Source organism: Callospermophilus lateralis, chromosome 6 (genome assembly GCF_048772815.1).
Source record: "Callospermophilus lateralis isolate mCalLat2 chromosome 6, mCalLat2.hap1, whole genome shotgun sequence".
In the NCBI taxonomy this organism is placed as follows: domain Eukaryota; kingdom Metazoa; phylum Chordata; class Mammalia; order Rodentia; family Sciuridae; genus Callospermophilus; species Callospermophilus lateralis.
The window spans coordinates 86,205,019-86,222,759 of NC_135310.1; the positions used below are offsets into that span (position 1 = coordinate 86,205,019).

General features: G+C 36.6%; 1 protein-coding gene across 6 annotated transcripts in view; it reads left to right on the forward strand.

The window, feature by feature from the left end:
• Positions 1 to 17,741, forward strand: part of Filip1 (filamin A interacting protein 1) — a 170,493-nt gene that overhangs the window by 137,434 nt on the left and 15,318 nt on the right. For 3 of the 6 annotated variants that reach the window (XR_013091625.2, XM_076858485.2, XM_076858486.2), the window contains exons 5-6: positions 10,577 to 13,382; positions 16,295 to 16,518. Coding sequence is in view for 4 of the 6 variants with exons in the window: in XM_076858485.2 (XP_076714600.2) it covers positions 10,577 to 13,382; positions 16,295 to 16,501 (3,013 nt within the window). In the remaining 2 variants the exon portion in view is untranslated. Of the gene's footprint in view, positions 1 to 10,576; positions 13,383 to 16,294; positions 16,781 to 17,741 lie in introns of those variants that run through there. The other 3 variants (XR_013091626.2, XM_076858488.2, XM_076858487.2) reach the window with 2 other exon arrangements.

Below are 17,741 nucleotides of genomic sequence, written 5' to 3' on the forward strand. Positions count from 1 at the left end.
GAGTATCGGTTGGTTTTTTTCCCACTTATAAGTCACTTTTAGGGGAAAAAATTCAGGCAAAACCATTTTTAAATTATCTTTAAACTAAGGTATTTGGCATTCTGTAGTCCACACTGTAGTGTTTTCATTTAGATATACACAAATGCACAGGCAAGTTAGTGGAAACATGAATTCTGCCCTGTAGCTGAATCCAATGAGGCTCTAGTGGGATCCCTATTTAAATTGCAGTGTGTGCTGAATAGAACTGGACAAGAGTTTAGCTAGTTTGAAAAATCAGGAGTGAGGCCCATTTGACATTTTATGCATATCTTTTCTTTATCTCATTCTTCCTCCCCAACTTCACCCCTCTCCCCAGTGCATTTTCCTCAGTGTGGAACATAATTCCCGCTCACTTGTCGGCTTCTTAATCGCTGCCTTTCCCCTCCAGTCCAGGGCAGCTCCACCCCTTCTCACAGACCAAAGTAAATCTGCACAATAATGAACCATATAAGGGAGGAATGACATCATCAGTTAGTGGTCCCAAGCTGTTTTGCACAACATTCACCTTTCATTGTTCTGATGACAGGGCTGGAATGTGACGGTTAATTCCCCATGGAGTAGGGGGCTGAGCAGGGCCTGCTGCTGTTGAACAAACTTCAGTACCCCCTTATAAAAAACAAAAACAAAAACAAAGCTACTATGCTTCCTAGTATTAAGGTAAGGAAGTCAAGATCTATTCCGATTTAAGGAATGTTTGGTTGCTCTCCTCCATGAGTGTTTCATTTGTTAATAGGTTTACTTGGCAGTGAGCTTATTTCTAAGTGTTATTGCAGAGAGCATCTTGGAAGCAGGGTTTGGACATTTGTAGTGTCCAGTCTTCTGACAAGGGCTGTAAGGACTCCACAACCTTTCAGCTTGCGGCTACAGGTTTTACCGAGTGTGGATGGTGACAACCCTTGAAAATTACCAGCTTATTGTGACTGTCACTGATGCCTTGGAATCCTTGACTGCAACTGACCAAGATGCACCTTTTGGGTATGAGGAGTGCTCCTGTTTTTCTGTGGAGGGGAAGAGTAATTTCATTCTGCAAAAACCTTGGGGAGTTTGTATCAGAACTGAAAAAAAAAAAATCTCTTACTACCATTAGTCCAACTATTTGTGTTCTGAAGACTTTTCATAACCTTTCTATGTACTATAAATATATTTTCTAATTTACGATTTCTTGATAAGCAAAAACTTATTTGAGGTAAAATACTGTTTTCAAAGTTTTTTTTTTTTTTAAGTTGTTATGTGGATTTTCTTCAGATCTCTTGCATATGTGGAAAAGTCCTGTAAAAGTTGGCAATGAATTAGAATGCATAGTGATCCAAAGAAAGCCCTGTTGTTCTGAAACAGTGTGGCAGTGATAACAAGAATACTAAAGCAAATAGGAGGTTTAATTTCAAAGTGGTAATTAAAATTCGGACTATGTTAAATAATTGTGTAAAAAGTTCAACTTTAGTAGTTTTTCAAACTGTCAGAAAACATTGTCTGAGTTTAGCAGAGTGATCAAAATAATCAGTTTGTCTTTACTGCTCTTTTGGGTTACAAGGGGCATGAATGTTTCACAGCAAAAACTTAATTTCACTAAAAACAAATTTTTACAGTATGATTTCAGATTCCTATAACTCATTTTAAAGAAGTCTGAATATAAGGGCAGATGGCATTGTTGGTTTTCATTGGTATAGATTTAATTTGTGTAACACTAATTGTTAATAATGTTTTGTCTCTGGGTTTAAAGTGGTGAAAATCTTGAGTTCAACTGGGATGAAAATCTTGAGCTCACTACTTTTTATCTACCTGGATTCTTAATTCCATGTGACTGGATGAACTTCTGTTTACTTGTAAAACCTAATATCTTTTCTATAACTGAAGGGTGTTCACATTTCTTCTTCCTCCTCCTTCCTTTTGTTTCTAAAATTAACAGTAGTCAAGATGAATACAAAATTAAGTCTGGGGTTTTGGAGTTTGCTTATTATTGTGACTTTTTTTTTTTGGCATATCTTTAAAGTTGTTCCCAAACTGGGTTAAATAATTATTAGATTATTAGGCAAATTTAACATAAGCTTATAGTTAAAACATTTTAAAAAGTCCTTTAGATGCAATGGCAATAAGTTCTACTGCCATTTTAAAGAGGGAGAGGGTTACTTTTCTGAGTACATAAATATATGGAAATTCACTACTATAAGAAATTTATGTACTTGAGTAAATTTGCTATTTAAGTTTATGTCCGTTATTTTAAATAAATTTTATTTATTAAAATATTTATCCAATAGATAAATTAGATAAATAGTATCTTAATATAAAGTTTTACAATAGGATATATATATATATATATACACATATATATATATATATATTACAGATACAACATTTTTTATACCTTTATTTTTATTTATTCATTTTTATGTGGTGCCAAGGATTGAACCCAGTGCTTCGCACATACTAGGCAAGCGCTATACCACTGATCTACAACCACAGCTCCACAATAGGATATATTTTGATACCAGGAACTCCCATAATGTATTGTATACAGTACTCTATAAATGCATGTACAGAGTTAAAGGAGGCATCTGATACCTTCCTGGATTATCTTCAACTTGTTTGAATAGTCTTAGGAAATTTCACTCCTGTTTCAGGCTCCTTCCCTCATCACCTGTGTGATCCCAAGTACATCCCACAGAGGAGGCCCCTCCACTTGCCTGTGGGAGAACATCCTCAGACCGTGATGTCAAGAAACCTACCAACCTACCTGTGTCTACACATCCTCCCTCCTCTCTGGCTTCCCTAAGGACATACATTCATTCGACTTATTTTGTGAGGGAGAGCTATCTGTGGTCACACACAAGTGTCTCCTAGATGAAGCATTCAAAAATTAGGTGTGATGAACCTTGGTAACCCTTCCATTGGGAATGGGAAAGGGAAATCCTCTTTGGGGCAGGGGGGAAGATGTAGGGGCCACTGGGAGGGAGAGCTCCAGGTCACATGCTTGGATGACAAACTTATACAGTTCATAATTTTTTCTGTTCCTCATGAAACATCAAAAAGAAAGAATAATACCTGCTTTCTTTAGTTTTAAAACTATTTCATTGAACCAATGTGAAAGTCTGTAAAGGACTTTGAATGATTTAGGAAATATGGAAACACAATAAAAGACATTTATTTCATTTTTGTTAATAATGTGTGGGGAAGCATATACAAACTGAAGTTGGAAGTATGAGAAAGAAGCCAGTAGGACTCTTGTGTACTGTTGTCCAGTCAGTTCAACCTGCTATAACATAGACTGGTGACTTAGAAATGTTTTTCTCACAGTTCTGGAGGCTGAAAGTCCAACACCAGGGTGCCAGCATGGTCAGATTCTGATGTGGGCCCTCTTCCTGGTTTTAGATGACCCTTTTTTCTTTGTATCCACTGAGGGTCCCTTTTTCAAGGGCACTAATCCTATTCATAAGGACTCTACCCTCATAACCTGGTCACCTCCCAATGGCCCACTTTCTAATACCATTCCATTGAGGATTAGGATTTTTGAATTTGGGGAGGTATGATAAAAGTATTCAGTCCACTGCAGTTTTATGGGTGGTAGCTTGTCAGAGCTCCTGAATCTGAAAGATAGGAGTTGAAATTCAGTTTTAATTCAGTACATCACCCAACATACCCCAGCCTGAAACTAGTTCCACAGAAAGGGGACCTTTATCCAACTCTCACAAAAGTGCCTTATGGGCTGTACCTTGATAGCATGAGTATTGGGAATAGTTGCAAAAACCCCTAGTAAGGACTTCCTCCATCCACATCCCCACACTTGGGTGTCCCTCAGTAGTCTATACTTAAAGCTGTATTTAAATGGCACTTTTTTTACATTACCTTATAATGTATCTTTTTTTTATCACTAGCCTCCTGATTGACAGCAAACAATCAGAATAGGCTAACAATTTCTATGGTTTCATATGAGCAAATAACTACCTATTCCCTAGACATTTTTACTATGATGAAGAGCTATTTACTAGCAGAATACTAATTGATTTAATTTTAAATATGGTATTTATCAATTTAAATCAGCATGTTACTAGACTTTCTTGAGGACTAAATTAGTATTTTACAATGGAGTCTGGCTGCCACCCACTGTTTGCAAACATCTATGGAACGTGCTCTCAACTGGTAATAGTGAATCCCATAATCTTCATCAAGGATAATTTGTTATTAGCCATGAGCATTTTGTGGTTTTCATTTGCTGCCATCTGTGCATTTTAAAGATAAATTGCTATGGGTTTAACTTCATAATCAGTTCAGTTTTGGATGAGTTATTGGGCTAACCACAAAAGGTCCATAATGCATAACCTTGTTTATAATTTTCAATGAGACCTATGTCATTAATATGCCTATTTCAGAGCAGAATTATATATAATTCTCCTAAAATCAGATGAAGAGTAAAACTTCATTTGTGATAACCTGCCTGAGATTCTGATGTGTTTGGTATTTGCATTACTTGGACTATGCTAATGAAGCAAATGTAATGACATCATTGGATTATTTTTAAATTTATAGGATATTATTCTATAATGTAAAATCACAAATATAATTGCAAGGTCATCTCTGATGAAGTGAAAGCAGTTCACAAAAGCTACTGGCAACAATTTGACTAGTTTTATTGTCTTGTCTTTCAATTTTGTAACACCAAGTTCTTTTTCAAAGTGGGAAAGGGTGTGAGAGGACTTCTGCCCCCTTGGCTTGGGGCTAAGGTAAAAAAAAAAATTAGATCAGATACTCTAAAATACCATTGGTGTTCACAAGAGGGGAAGAGGAAAAAGTGCATAATGGCTTTTGTAAACTCATCCTCACTACTATAGAAATGTAAAACAAAAACAAAGTTAAAAAGTTTATGTCCTATTATGAAGGATCTACCACTTCTTTAAATACAAACACACACAAAAAATTATTCTTTAGCACCCAGTAATCAGATTGCAGCTAGGGTGATACAGTGAGACTCACACCTGGGATACAAATTTAAGGGAATGCCAAAAGAGTCAGTAGTCAAGATATATTTTAATGTGCTATTTTAAAAAGTTAGAATTAAAGGAAAATATCAAAATTTCAAATAAAAATAGGATCTGACTCTGCAGCTAAACAACTGAGACTCATCCATCTCTCCCTAAGTCTAGTCCTGCACAATATATTGGGAATATTAGATAATTTCTGGATAATTATTATAAAAGTCACCACCTTGAGGAACAGAGATGATTTATTAAAAAGTATTACTTCTTCCTGAGTGATTTGATAAAACCATGCCCTATCATGTCAACAAGCTGCTTAGCTTTGCACTGTGTTCTAGTGGGGAGAAAATTCATTGTGACTGAAGACTTCAAATTGCATGCAAGCTTGCCTCTTTTGAGGTTCATTCATCTTTAATTACTGTCATGCCCTTTCTAGTTTTAACCTGTCCCCTTTCTCAAAAGACAGAGAAACATACATACCAGGATTGAAGAACAGGGTGCTGAGAATGGAAATTGGTATGGACTGGCTGAGAAATAAGCCTAGGATGACTTTTCAGTGACATCAGTATATCAAAACGGGGTCTGATGGATTAGGATGGTGACAAGTGACAACATATTGAAGAAGCAAAGACACAATTGCTTTTCTGGGACTAATGCTGACAAATGTGGAGAAATGATTAAAAAGTGGAAGTCTCAAGAATGTCGGGGAGATAGATTCATAAAATCTTCCACCAATTGCTTTCCAAGGAAAAGAAGTGGGTATGACTAGAGGAAAGTGTGCACCCCTGAAGCTTAAGGAACACAGATGGACAACTGTTCCAAGTATGGTGGTCATCAAAAAAATGCAACATTCGGATAAGGTTAAAAAACTCTCACTTCCTCTTTCTTCCACCCAAAAGTTTGACCTTAGACTTTTAAAAGGAAAGAGATATTAACAAGTATCTGTAGAACAGAACATAGTAAGGATATTTTCTCTAACATAAATTTGACTAAGCATCAGATGGATTCCAATAAGGAAGAAAAAGTGAGAGTCTCTACAAAGTTAATTTTGTAAACATGGGAAGGAATGAAAGAATCACTAACAATCACAGACAAACTTGAGAGTTATACAACACTGGGGCTGGGGTTGTGGCTCAGTGGTAGAGCGCTTGCCTAGCATGCATGAGGCACAGGGTTGGATCCCCAGGATCACATAAATGTAAAATAAAGATATTGTGTCCACCTAAAACAAAACAAAAAAAGTGTTTTTTTTTTTTGTTTTTTTTTTTTTAAAGAGAGAGTTACACAACACTGTAAGAAAAGTAGTAATGTTGCAAGAGATCAAAGGAGCTGAGACTTGGGGAAGAGAAGAAAGTTAAAGATTCCAAAAGGGGATTAAAAATTTTTCATTGTGGAAATTTTCAAACATTTACAAAAATGGAAAAGTGTAATGAACTATCACAAAGAGAAATAAACGACTCAGTAACAACATCTCCTATCATAAAGAGAAATAAATGACTCAGGCAATACTTAGCTTCAGTAATGAACTCATGATCAGTCTAATTTCATCTATTCCCATTCCCTTGGATTATTTTGATATAAATCCCAGATAAATCATTTGATTCACAAATATTCAATATGTATTTCTAAAAGACATTAAAATATTGTTACAATTCATTATCAAACCTAAAATTTAATAATAATTCCTTAACAACATGCATTTTCCAATTGTATCATTTTAAAAAGTGTGCATAAGAATCCAAAAGATAATTGGTTGATATGTCTTCTAAATTTCTAATTTATAGATCCTCAGCCCTGCTCTTTGTTCATCCTGCAATGTATTTATTGAAGAAACTAGGTTGTTCATGATATGCAGTTGCCCACATTTTGTATTTTTCTGATTCATAATGGTGATGTCATTTAGTAGTTTCTTGACCCTCTCTTTCTTATAATCTAGTAATTAGTTACAGCTAATTACTATAACTAATCTAGTAATTAGTTACAGCTAATTAGTTACAGCTTGATATGATCAGGTCTAATTTTTTGGCAAGAATATTTTATGGGTGGAGATGGGTACATATGTATATAATGTCTGGAGGTATCCTTTTCAAAGTCATTGATGAGCAGTATCTACATTCATTATTTTGTAGTATTGTATAATTACTTTTTCATTTATTAATACTGGCATACTGTCAGTTTTTTCTTTATTAACTGAACTGTGGCTAAAAGAAAAACCAAAGAGCTTTAGATTAAGAGGAAGCATGTTAATAGCTCTTGTGTGTGTGTGGTGTGTGTTTAATATCATTAAAATATTGATCCAATTCTGCATGTTTTCTATATCCATTTGCCTATTTCTCCTTCTGTTTCTAAGCAGATTGATATGATCTGATTTGCCCCCCACACACACATACACACACTTTTTTCTTTCACTTTAGGATCATCCAGGCTTTTGGGAAGATAAAACACTGAAAGGCAGGAGGAGAAGCTGGGAGTCAGATTAGGGGGATTTAGCAATGGTGGCTTGGGCCAGGGTGATAGGAATGGAGGAGGTGAGAAGTAAATGATTGGGGATGTAATTTGATGATAGAGTTGACATAATTTGTTGAGAAACTGAATGTAGGGATGTGAGAGAAATAAAGGACTCAACAATGACTTTAAATTCAGAACATAAGCAACAGGAAGGACTGGTTGTATTTGATTGCCATGAGGAAGATGTAGTTAGAACAGGTTCACAAGGGAAGATTGAGAGCTCTGAAGAAATAAAGAATGAATAGTCCAGTGGGCTCAACAGCTAATTGAATGACTTCATCCATGCTACTGAATGGATTGATGTCAGCAGGAGGGAGATCTTGAGAGTGTTTTGAGGGCTCTGTGCATTGACCTGTCTTGTTATTAATGATTGGGGTCATTTGACCAGAGACACAGTGCTAGGAATAAGCTGAAATGTTGTATGAAAAGAGTCCAAAGGGGATCTTGACAAATCTAAGATAGATTGAACCATGCAAGATGAAGTTAACCTAAGTATTGTAGATGTGAACTGTCTAGCCAACATATCTATTTGAGGAATAGCATTGTTATGAATAAACAATATTTGTTCAAATATACAGTTTTTTTTTTGTATCAGGGAATGATACAAAATCCCAATCTGCTCTTCATAGCCATGTTCCTTTAATTAAATCCAATGATATCCCTTATTAAAAAATGGTACAGTATTGCCTTGCTTAAAGGATTATTGTGAAAATTAAGTGAAATAATAAGGCACTTAACATATCATATAGGGAAATTTCTTTTTATCCTTTATTTATTTATTTAGAATTAAGTATTAGCCAAAATTAGAGTTCCGAATGAGCTTTTAAGAGCCTCTTGAATAATATTAAGACTAAAAATTCTCTAGGACCTGAAAAATCTGTTCCCCGGGGACAGATTTTCTTGTCAGTAGCCCCCAATGCCACCTGAAAATGTCAGCTCCCTTTTTCTCATCTTCCCTATTTTGCTTTCACCTCCTTCAGCCTTATTACTAACCATTTTTATGGTTTCTATAATATTTAAGTCACTCTATTCCTCCATGTAATAAGATGATTAATAAAGTGCTCTGTAATATATGTAAGAACAACACTTAGTTAAGCTATTACAGTATTGTTCATGTGAGTTTATAGGATTTGAAAACTATCTTTCCCTTTCATTTTAGAGAAGAAGTCATAATGATTTTTGGAAGCTGTGTTTAATTAAGAGATGTTTAGCTACAGCATATGTTCTATAAAACAAATTCTATAAAAAAATCTTAATGACATCACCAGAATCATTTCTATGGTAATTATCTGGAAATGGCTCTAATTATAAATATCATCTATAGCTGTATCCAATCATTTCTTACATAATGCAATGTGAGATAAATAATATTTACTTGACTAATAGTTAATATAGTCATAAGTGTGGAATGAATCAATTCAAATAATAAAGGTGTGAAGTACATTGAAAGAATAAAATATACGTAAAACTAATAGATACAGATTAGTGGTTGTTTATAACTTATAAACATTAAGTACTAAGATGCATTCTTACACTAATATATGATATATATAAAATATATATTATATTATAAATATATATATATGTGTGTATGTGTGTATATATATATATATATACACACATACACACACATATATATATAAACCCAAGGTGCTTAACCACTGGGCCACATCTCCAACCCTTTTTTAAATTTTTTTTATTTTGAGACAGGGTCTTGCTAAGCTGTTTAGGGCCTTGCTAAATTGCTGAGGCTGGTTTTGCACTCGAAATTCTCTGGCCTCAGTGAACCTCCAGAGCCACTGGAATTACAGGTACGAGCCACCATTGGCTGGTAGATACGTTTCTGTGGGTATATAAAGGAAACTATTAAAAACTGATACAAGCCGGGTGTAATGGCACACACCTGTAATCCCAGCAGCTTGGGAGGTTGAAGCAAGAGGATCATGAGTTTAAAGCCAGCCTAGCAATTTAGTGAGGCCCTAAGCAACTGACAGCCTGTCTCAAAATAAAATATAAAAATGGCTGGGGATCTGTCTTAGTGGTTAAGCCCCACTGGGTTCATTCCCTGGTACAAAAAAAAAAAAAAAAAGATCTGATACAAGTTAAATGACCAACACAAGAATGGTAAATAGTTTCTCTGGCATACATATATTCCTTGTTTTTAAAGCTATTTACATACATCACAGAGAAAATGCATTTCATACATATGAAACATAACGATTCCTACAACTACCACATTTTTGTACTGAGTGATTCAGTTTTCCTCTTGACCTAGTTCTCTATTAAGAAAATTTGTTTAAATCAGAAAACTGAGACCAAATCCTTTGCCAGTTCTGATATCAACTAAAATCAGCTTATGTAGATCATTTTTTTGTGTGTCAGATGGTCTGTCTTACTTTGTCCCTATCACATAGATAGCTGCATAATTTATTTTAAGGGTTTTAAAAAGAAAACCCAAAGGTTCTTCTTTTCTGGATCTTCTCTTTCACTTAAGTAAAATTTTCTCTTGGAGTTGAATGATGCAGAGATAAGTAAGGATTCTGGAGCCCTACTGGCTGAGTTGGTATCCCAGCACTGTTGCTGACTAACTGTGTGATATATGGATAATCCCATGGCTCATTTTCCTCCTGAGGATGATGGTAGCAACACACATCTCACAGAGTTGTGAGAATAAAGTAGATATTACTGCCTAGAATACAGAAGGTATATAATACATATAATAGTCATTATTATTGCACAACTTTTATTTTACTTAATAGTTATTTAAAAATTCATGTGGAAAGGTATTCTTTAAGTGTTTAGCTTATGAAATTTCATAAACTGAGCAATCCTCTATAACCAGCGTGTAAATAATGAAACAAACTCAGGCCCCTTTTGAGTTACTACCCTCTCTAAAGGTAACTAGCCTCCTGATTTTTCTAATCAGTTTCATTAATGGCTATTTGTAGTTGATATTACAGCTGTTCATAAGGGATTTACTGTGGTAATATTTTTTTTTATTTACTAAGATAAATCTATTTGTTGATTAATCTTTTAATATACAGATATATTTTGTTTTCTAGGTTGAAAAAGCTCCTTGAACAAGAAAAGGCTTATCAAGCCCGCAAAGAAAAGGAAAATGCTAAGCGTCTCAATAAACTAAGAGATGAGCTTGTCAAACTCAAGTCCTTTGCACTCATGCTGGTGGATGAAAGACAAATGCACATTGAACAACTTGGCCTGCAAAGCCAGAAGGTACAGGATCTTACTCAGAAACTGAGGGAAGAAGAAGAAAAGCTCAAAGCCATTACTTCCAAATCCAAAGAAGACAGACAGAAATTGCTCAAGTTAGAAGTGGACTTTGAACACAAGGCTTCTAGGTTTTCTCAAGAGCATGAAGAGATGAATGCTAAATTGGCTAACCAAGAGTCTCACAACAGGCAACTTAGACTGAAGCTGGTTGGCTTATCTCAAAGAATTGAGGAGCTAGAAGAGACCAATAAAAATCTTCAAAAGGCAGAGGAAGAACTTCAGGAATTGAGAGATAAAATTGCCAAAGGGGAATGTGGAAACTCCAGCCTCATGGCAGAAGTGGAAAATCTCCGAAAGCGTGTGCTGGAAATGGAGGGTAAAGATGAAGAGATCACGAAAACTGAATCCCAGTGCAGGGAACTGAGGAAGAAACTGCAAGAGGAAGAACACCATAGTAAGGAGCTCAAACTTGAAGTTGAGAAGTTACAGAAGAGAATGTCTGAACTGGAGAAACTGGAAGAAGCATTTAGCAAGAGTAAATCTGAATGCTCCCAGCTACACTTAAATCTGGAGAAAGAAAAGAATTTAACCAAAGACCTGCTAAATGAATTGGAGGTAGTTAAAAGCCGAGTTAAAGAACTTGAGTGTTCTGAAAGTAGACTGGAAAAGGCAGAATTGAGCCTCAAAGATGATCTCACAAAGCTGAAGTCATTTACAGTGATGCTGGTTGATGAAAGGAAAAATATGATGGAAAAAATAAAGCAAGAAGAGAGAAAAGTGGATGGACTCAATAAAAATTTTAAGGTGGAACAAGGCAAAGTTATGGATGTAACTGAAAAATTAATCGAAGAAAGTAAGAAACTTTTAAAACTGAAATCTGAAATGGAGGAAAAAGTGTACACTTTGACAAAGGAGAGAGATGAGTTGATAGGTAAACTGAAAAGTGAAGAAGAAAAATCCTCTGAATTAAGCTGCAGTGTTGATTTGTTAAAGAAGAGACTTGATGGTATGGAAGAAGTGGAAAGAGAAATAACAAGAGGAAGGTCTCGAAAAGGACCTGAGCTCACCTGCCCAGAAGATAATAAGATTAAGGAACTAACCCTTGAAATTGAGAGACTGAAAAAGCGTCTCCAACAGTTGGAGGTAGTGGAAGGGGATTTGATGAAGACAGAGGATGAGTATGATCAGCTGGAGCAGAAATTCAGAACTGAGCAGGATAAAGCTAACTTCCTCTCTCAGCAGTTAGAGGAGATCAAGCACCAAATTGCCAAGAACAAAGCAATAGAGAAAGGGGAGGCTGTGAGCCAGGAAGCTGAGCTGAGACACCGATTTCGATTGGAAGAGGCTAAGAGTAGAGATTTGAAAGCCGAGGTACAAGCTCTCAAAGAGAAAATTCACGAGTTAATGAACAAAGAAGATCAGCTTTCTCAGCTCCAAGTAGATTATTCAGTCCTTCAACAAAGATTTATGGAGGAAGAAAATAAGAACAAAAACATGGGGCAGGAGGTCCTCAATCTGACCAAAGAGTTGGAGCTTTCTAAGCGGTACAGCCGCGCTCTCAGACCCAGCGTGAATGGGAGAAGAATGGTGGATGTGCCTGTGACGTCCACCGGGGTGCAGACAGAGGCCGTGGGCAGCGAGGCAGCTGAGGAAGAAACGCCGGCTGTATTCATACGAAAATCCTTCCAAGAAGAAAATCACATCATGAGCAATCTTCGACAGGTAGGACTGAAAAAGCCCATGGAACGATCCTCTGTCCTAGACAGGTATCCTCCAGCAGCAAATGAGCTCACTATGAGAAAGTCGTGGATTCCGTGGATGAGAAAAAGGGAAAACGGCCCATTAATCACGCAGGAGAAAGGGCCTCGAACAAATTCCAGTTCAGGGCACCCAGGAGAACTAGTTCTTTCACCAAAGCAGGGCCAGCCCTTGCATATCCGAGTGACACCAGACCACGAGAACAGTACTGCCACTTTGGAGATAACCAGCCCCACATCTGAAGAATTTTTTTCTAGTACCACCGTCATTCCTACATTAGGGAATCAGAAACCAAGGATAACCATTATTCCATCACCAAATGTGATGTCTCAAAAAACAAAAAGTGCAGAACCTACTCTTGGCCCAGAACGAGCCATGTCCCCAGTCACAATTACGACGTTTTCCAGAGAGAAAACCCCAGAAAGTGGAAGAGGCACGTTTGCAGACAGGCCCACGTCCCCCATTCAGATAATGACGGTGTCTACTTCTGCAGCGCCAGCCGAAATTGCAGTTTCTCCAGAATCCCAGGAAATGCCCATGGGAAGGACTATCCTCAAAGTCACCCCCGAAAAACAGACTGTTCCACCTCCAGTAAGAAAATACAATTCCAATGCCAATATCATAACCACGGAAGACAATAAGATTCACATTCACTTAGGTTCTCAGTTTAAACGATCCCCTGGAACTTCAGCTGAAGGAGCTAGTCCAGTTATTACTGTTCGGCCAGTCAACGTGACAGCTGAAAAGGAGGTTTCCACTGGCACTGTCCTTCGCTCTCCCAGGAACCATCTCTCTGCACGACCTGGTGCGAGCAAAGTGACGAGCACCATCACCATAACACCAGTCACAACTTCATCCACTCGAGGAACCCAGTCAGTGGTGAGTATAAGAGGTTCCAAAGCCCTGGCCAGAGGAGGATGGAGAAGTAAGGAGTGAGACTAACTCAGCACCCACAATAAATCAAAGCCATGTACCTCCCCCACTCACTGATGTTTCCTGTAGCACCATCTACACTGATAGATGAAAACTAAGCAATCTAATATTTTAATAAATTGGGCCAATTTTGAGGAAAATTTTCATTTATTCATGTAAATTGTGGAGACACTTCAAATACTTGCAAAGATGAGCTCTTTGAAATGGCAGCATAGGGTAATCCTGAGGTTTAAAATTTGATTTTTATGTTTAAAATACTTTTTAAAACGATGACAGGAGGAAACAGTCAATATTCAAGAAGAACTAAAACAGTTCCTAGGTTATATTTCTAAAACCTAAAATATACTATATGTGATTGTGTATGGTCATAGCCATGCTTTATTCCCAAAATAAGATAAAAAGATTTTGATATAAAAAACTTTTTAAAGGAAAAAAAAGTGATTTTTATATGATTAAGAATTACCTTTTTTTCTTGATAGTAGAAAACAGATACATATTTTGAAAAATAATTAAAATTTGGTGTTTAATTATTAAAAAAGAACTACCTTTTATTTAATTGTATCTTGCAGAGAGCAGGCACTTTATACATATTTATTCGATAAAAATGTTCAAAGTACAAATACTGGGGCTTAAAAAGAAGTTATATTTTTCAAAATACTTCCAATGATTGTCTTTATTTATTGGGGACAAGATTCTTATAGAAGAGCATGAATTATTTAGATATTAATTTAAGCTAATAGACTAGAAATTATGATCTTTAGGCTCTGAATTTTGAACAAATTCTATAGCATATATTGAAATCTCTTAAAGACAGGAAAGTCATGATTTAAATATAGAAACTGTGGCTTTTTTCCCTAAATGCTCAATATAATTTACATTAATTCTCTTTGCCAAAATTCAGACTCAAGACAGACTTCAAAGTGTAAATTACTAATTGCTTTGCCAGTAAAGCTTTTCATTACTGACTCTACAGAAGCCAAATAGCATTCAAAATTATTTGCCCTTCTCAAATGATTTAGGACTGCTTTTCAGGCAACACAGAGTATAGTTTGGTTATGTAGGGTCTTTCTTCTTTCTGGTGCGTTTTATAAAAACGTTGTGGGGATGTAAATTATTGTAATTTGGAGTAGATTTTCTGTTGTAACATCTTATTCCTATTTTGAGTATCCTATCAGGATAGCCTTACCTTCTGTAGCAACATTTTGAACTACCTATTAAACCCAATACATAAATAGGATTTCAAAACAATTGCCTAAGATTTCTAAAGGTCTGAATTGTAACCTACTTATTTTAGGTATACCAGATCCCATTAGAGCAAGGACAACAAAAGGTTTAGGACACCCCTTTGAGAATGTCATCAGGCTAGTTCATGTGTGCACTTGTTCATTCCACATTTGTTGAGTGTCAGCTACGCTTTGGCCATGGTATTAGGTTTTGGCATGTGAAGAGGACTTTAGAAGTACTTGACTGAGTGGGAGTGGCAGGACTGGAACTTACCTAGTGGTTCTGAAACAGGTATACCCAAAGGACCCACCAGAGAAGTCTTCACAGATAAGGTGGGATTTTCAAGAAGGAAAAGAATAGGAATATGAAGGCAGAACAGTATGTGCAAAGGCATTATGATGTGAAGCAGCCTGGCATTTTGGGGAAATATTGAGCATCCCACTGTGCTGGGAGCATAGAGAAAATACAGGTGCAGAAAATGGAAAAGTACACTTGGGTCAGATATTGAAGGCACAGACATATTTTATGAAATTGATATTTAATTTCATGGAGTGGGAAAGGGGAGCCATTGAAAGGGTCATGATCATGAAAAACATTATATTATTTTTGTTTGAGAAAGACTTGTCTAGAAAACTATTTAAAGGATAAATTGGAGGGGATGGCTGCTAAAGACAATGCTACTGCAATTCTCTAGGCAAGAAATGACTTGAACTATGGTAGTGAAAATGAGGACAGAGATATACTGAAGATAGAATTGAAAAGATTTCATGACAAATTGAGTGTAGAAGGTGGCTCTGAGGTTTCTGGTTTGGTTGTCTGGATGTCTTGGATGAGCAGCATAGGGAGACTAACTCTTTGAAGAAGAGGATAAGCAATGTTTGAGACATGTTATTTTTAGATGCCTGGGGGATGCTGTAAATTTCCAGTACTTAGCTGGAAATACAGATCTGCATTTCAAGAGAGAATTGAAGGCTTGAGATTCTAGTGCTTGGACATACTGGGTCAAACTAAGGGGATTCTGAGGGTGAGTGTAAAACTTAGAAATGGCTGAGAATAGGACATGACAACACTCACATTTAGAAGGCAGACAAGGTAGAACAAGGAGCCAGCAAGAGATCGAAAAGAAATCATCAGAGACAGGAGATGAACAGGTGAGACTCACAAAAGAAATCCAAACAAGAGAGTGTTAGGATTTTAAGGTCAGCAATGACAATGAAAAATGACAGGCACCTGAAGTCATAAGGAGTGAGAGGAGAACTGCTTCATCTGAAATGGAGGGAAGAAGGGAGAGTGGAGATAATTTGTGGAACAGTAGAAGTAAAATTGCCTGAGTTTATACCTGGTGGCCCATATTTTTGCCATGAAATGGACCTTAAGGCCATCTTCAGTAAGGATAGAGGAGGTAGGGTAGTGCTTAAAAAGAGAAGAATATTCAATATAGATGTTTCTAGAGAGGAAAAAAGGACATAACCAGAGCAAATTGGATACCAATTCCAAGTTTCTTAAACTCTTTTTTTTTTTTCAGGGGAAGGGTTGTCATCTATGGGTGTTTCTGTGTGTCAAGAGTCCTGTGATGTTCAAATTAATGGCATGTTCAGGGGCAACTCACATCTCCCTTCTGTTTTCTCTTACAGTCAGGACAAGATGGGTCATCCCAGCGGCCTACACCTACCCGCATTCCTATGTCAAAAGGTATGAAAGCAGGAAAGCCAGTAGTGGCAGCCCCAGGAGCAGGAAATCTGACCAAATTCGAGCCTCGAGCTGAGACTCAGTCTATGAAAATAGAGCTGAAGAAATCTGCAGCCAGCAGCACTACCTCTCTTGGAGGGGGGAAGGGCTGAGGGCAGTGGCTAAGGGGGTATGTTGTGCAGATGCTACTGCTGCTGTGAAAATGAGTCTTCATCTGTTTGTGCCAACTCTTTACATGTACTAATTTAAGTTTTAAACACCTTGTTTATAAAATAACCAACTAATAGCCATGTTTCTTTCCTATTTTGTGCATTTGTTTTGATGCTTGGGGAACAGAAGTAATTACCCAAACTGCTGTTTGCTGTGTGGTTTGTTGAGGATGTTGGGCTTGTGGCAGAGCCTGACTTCTAGTTTCAATTTTGCTTCTAGCAAGTGGACCTATCAATTAGCCCATCAATTAAGAAACCCTCAGTTTGTTCAGCAGTAAAATTTGGGGACTGTACTACCTATTCTTAAAGGCTGACTCCCATAATTTCTAATCATAAGCCAAATTTAATAGGTATTGTTCTATGGTAATTTTTTTATTTTTCAAAAACTCTAAAATAGGACATAGTTTAGTAATTGTCACTTGCCTTTATCAAATACTGAATTTGTGTGCTGGAAAAAGAATTGCATAGCTATTACAGGGCTTGAACCTCTAAAATATTGCAGAAACAAAGCTTCTAAAATGATTTCAGGAAAGAACTTGAATGTGAAATAAAATGGAAACAAACTATGGAATCCTAAAAACAGAGTTTGACTTATTCTTGTGTGTTTGTGTACATTGTAGAAGTTTCGGCCACCTACAAAAGATTCCCAGAATGTCATAGAGAGTAATTTTAGAAATATTAATGTCAGACTCGTGCTCCATTCAAGTGTGTGACTGATTTAAGTTGTGAAGCACTTTGAATAGAGCTGCTAAATGACCATTTATAGCTCAACAGAAATTGTGATGGATAGAAAATAGAAGAAAGTAAATTCGGATACATTAATGCCAAGAAAAAAATGACATCATGCATAGCTTAATTGAGTCCAAATATTTTACTCTGTTAAATGTAAACTTTACTTGCAAATGTAGAAACAGTTCAAGTTTTGTGTGTGTGTGTGTGTGTGTGTGTGTGTGTGTGTGTGGTGGGGGGTGGAGAAATACATTATTATTCCTGTCAGTTTTTCTCATGTTTGAATAATTTTCTTTAATTTTAAGCATGTTTTAATAAGCATGAAACAGACTGTGAATGCAAATTCCAACTGTATTTGTGAGATTAACCATGTTAAAGCGGACAATGTGCTTTGTAGTCACATAACAACAAATGAGCTCAAGGTTAGTAACCCATAGCTTAGCACACTAAGGTC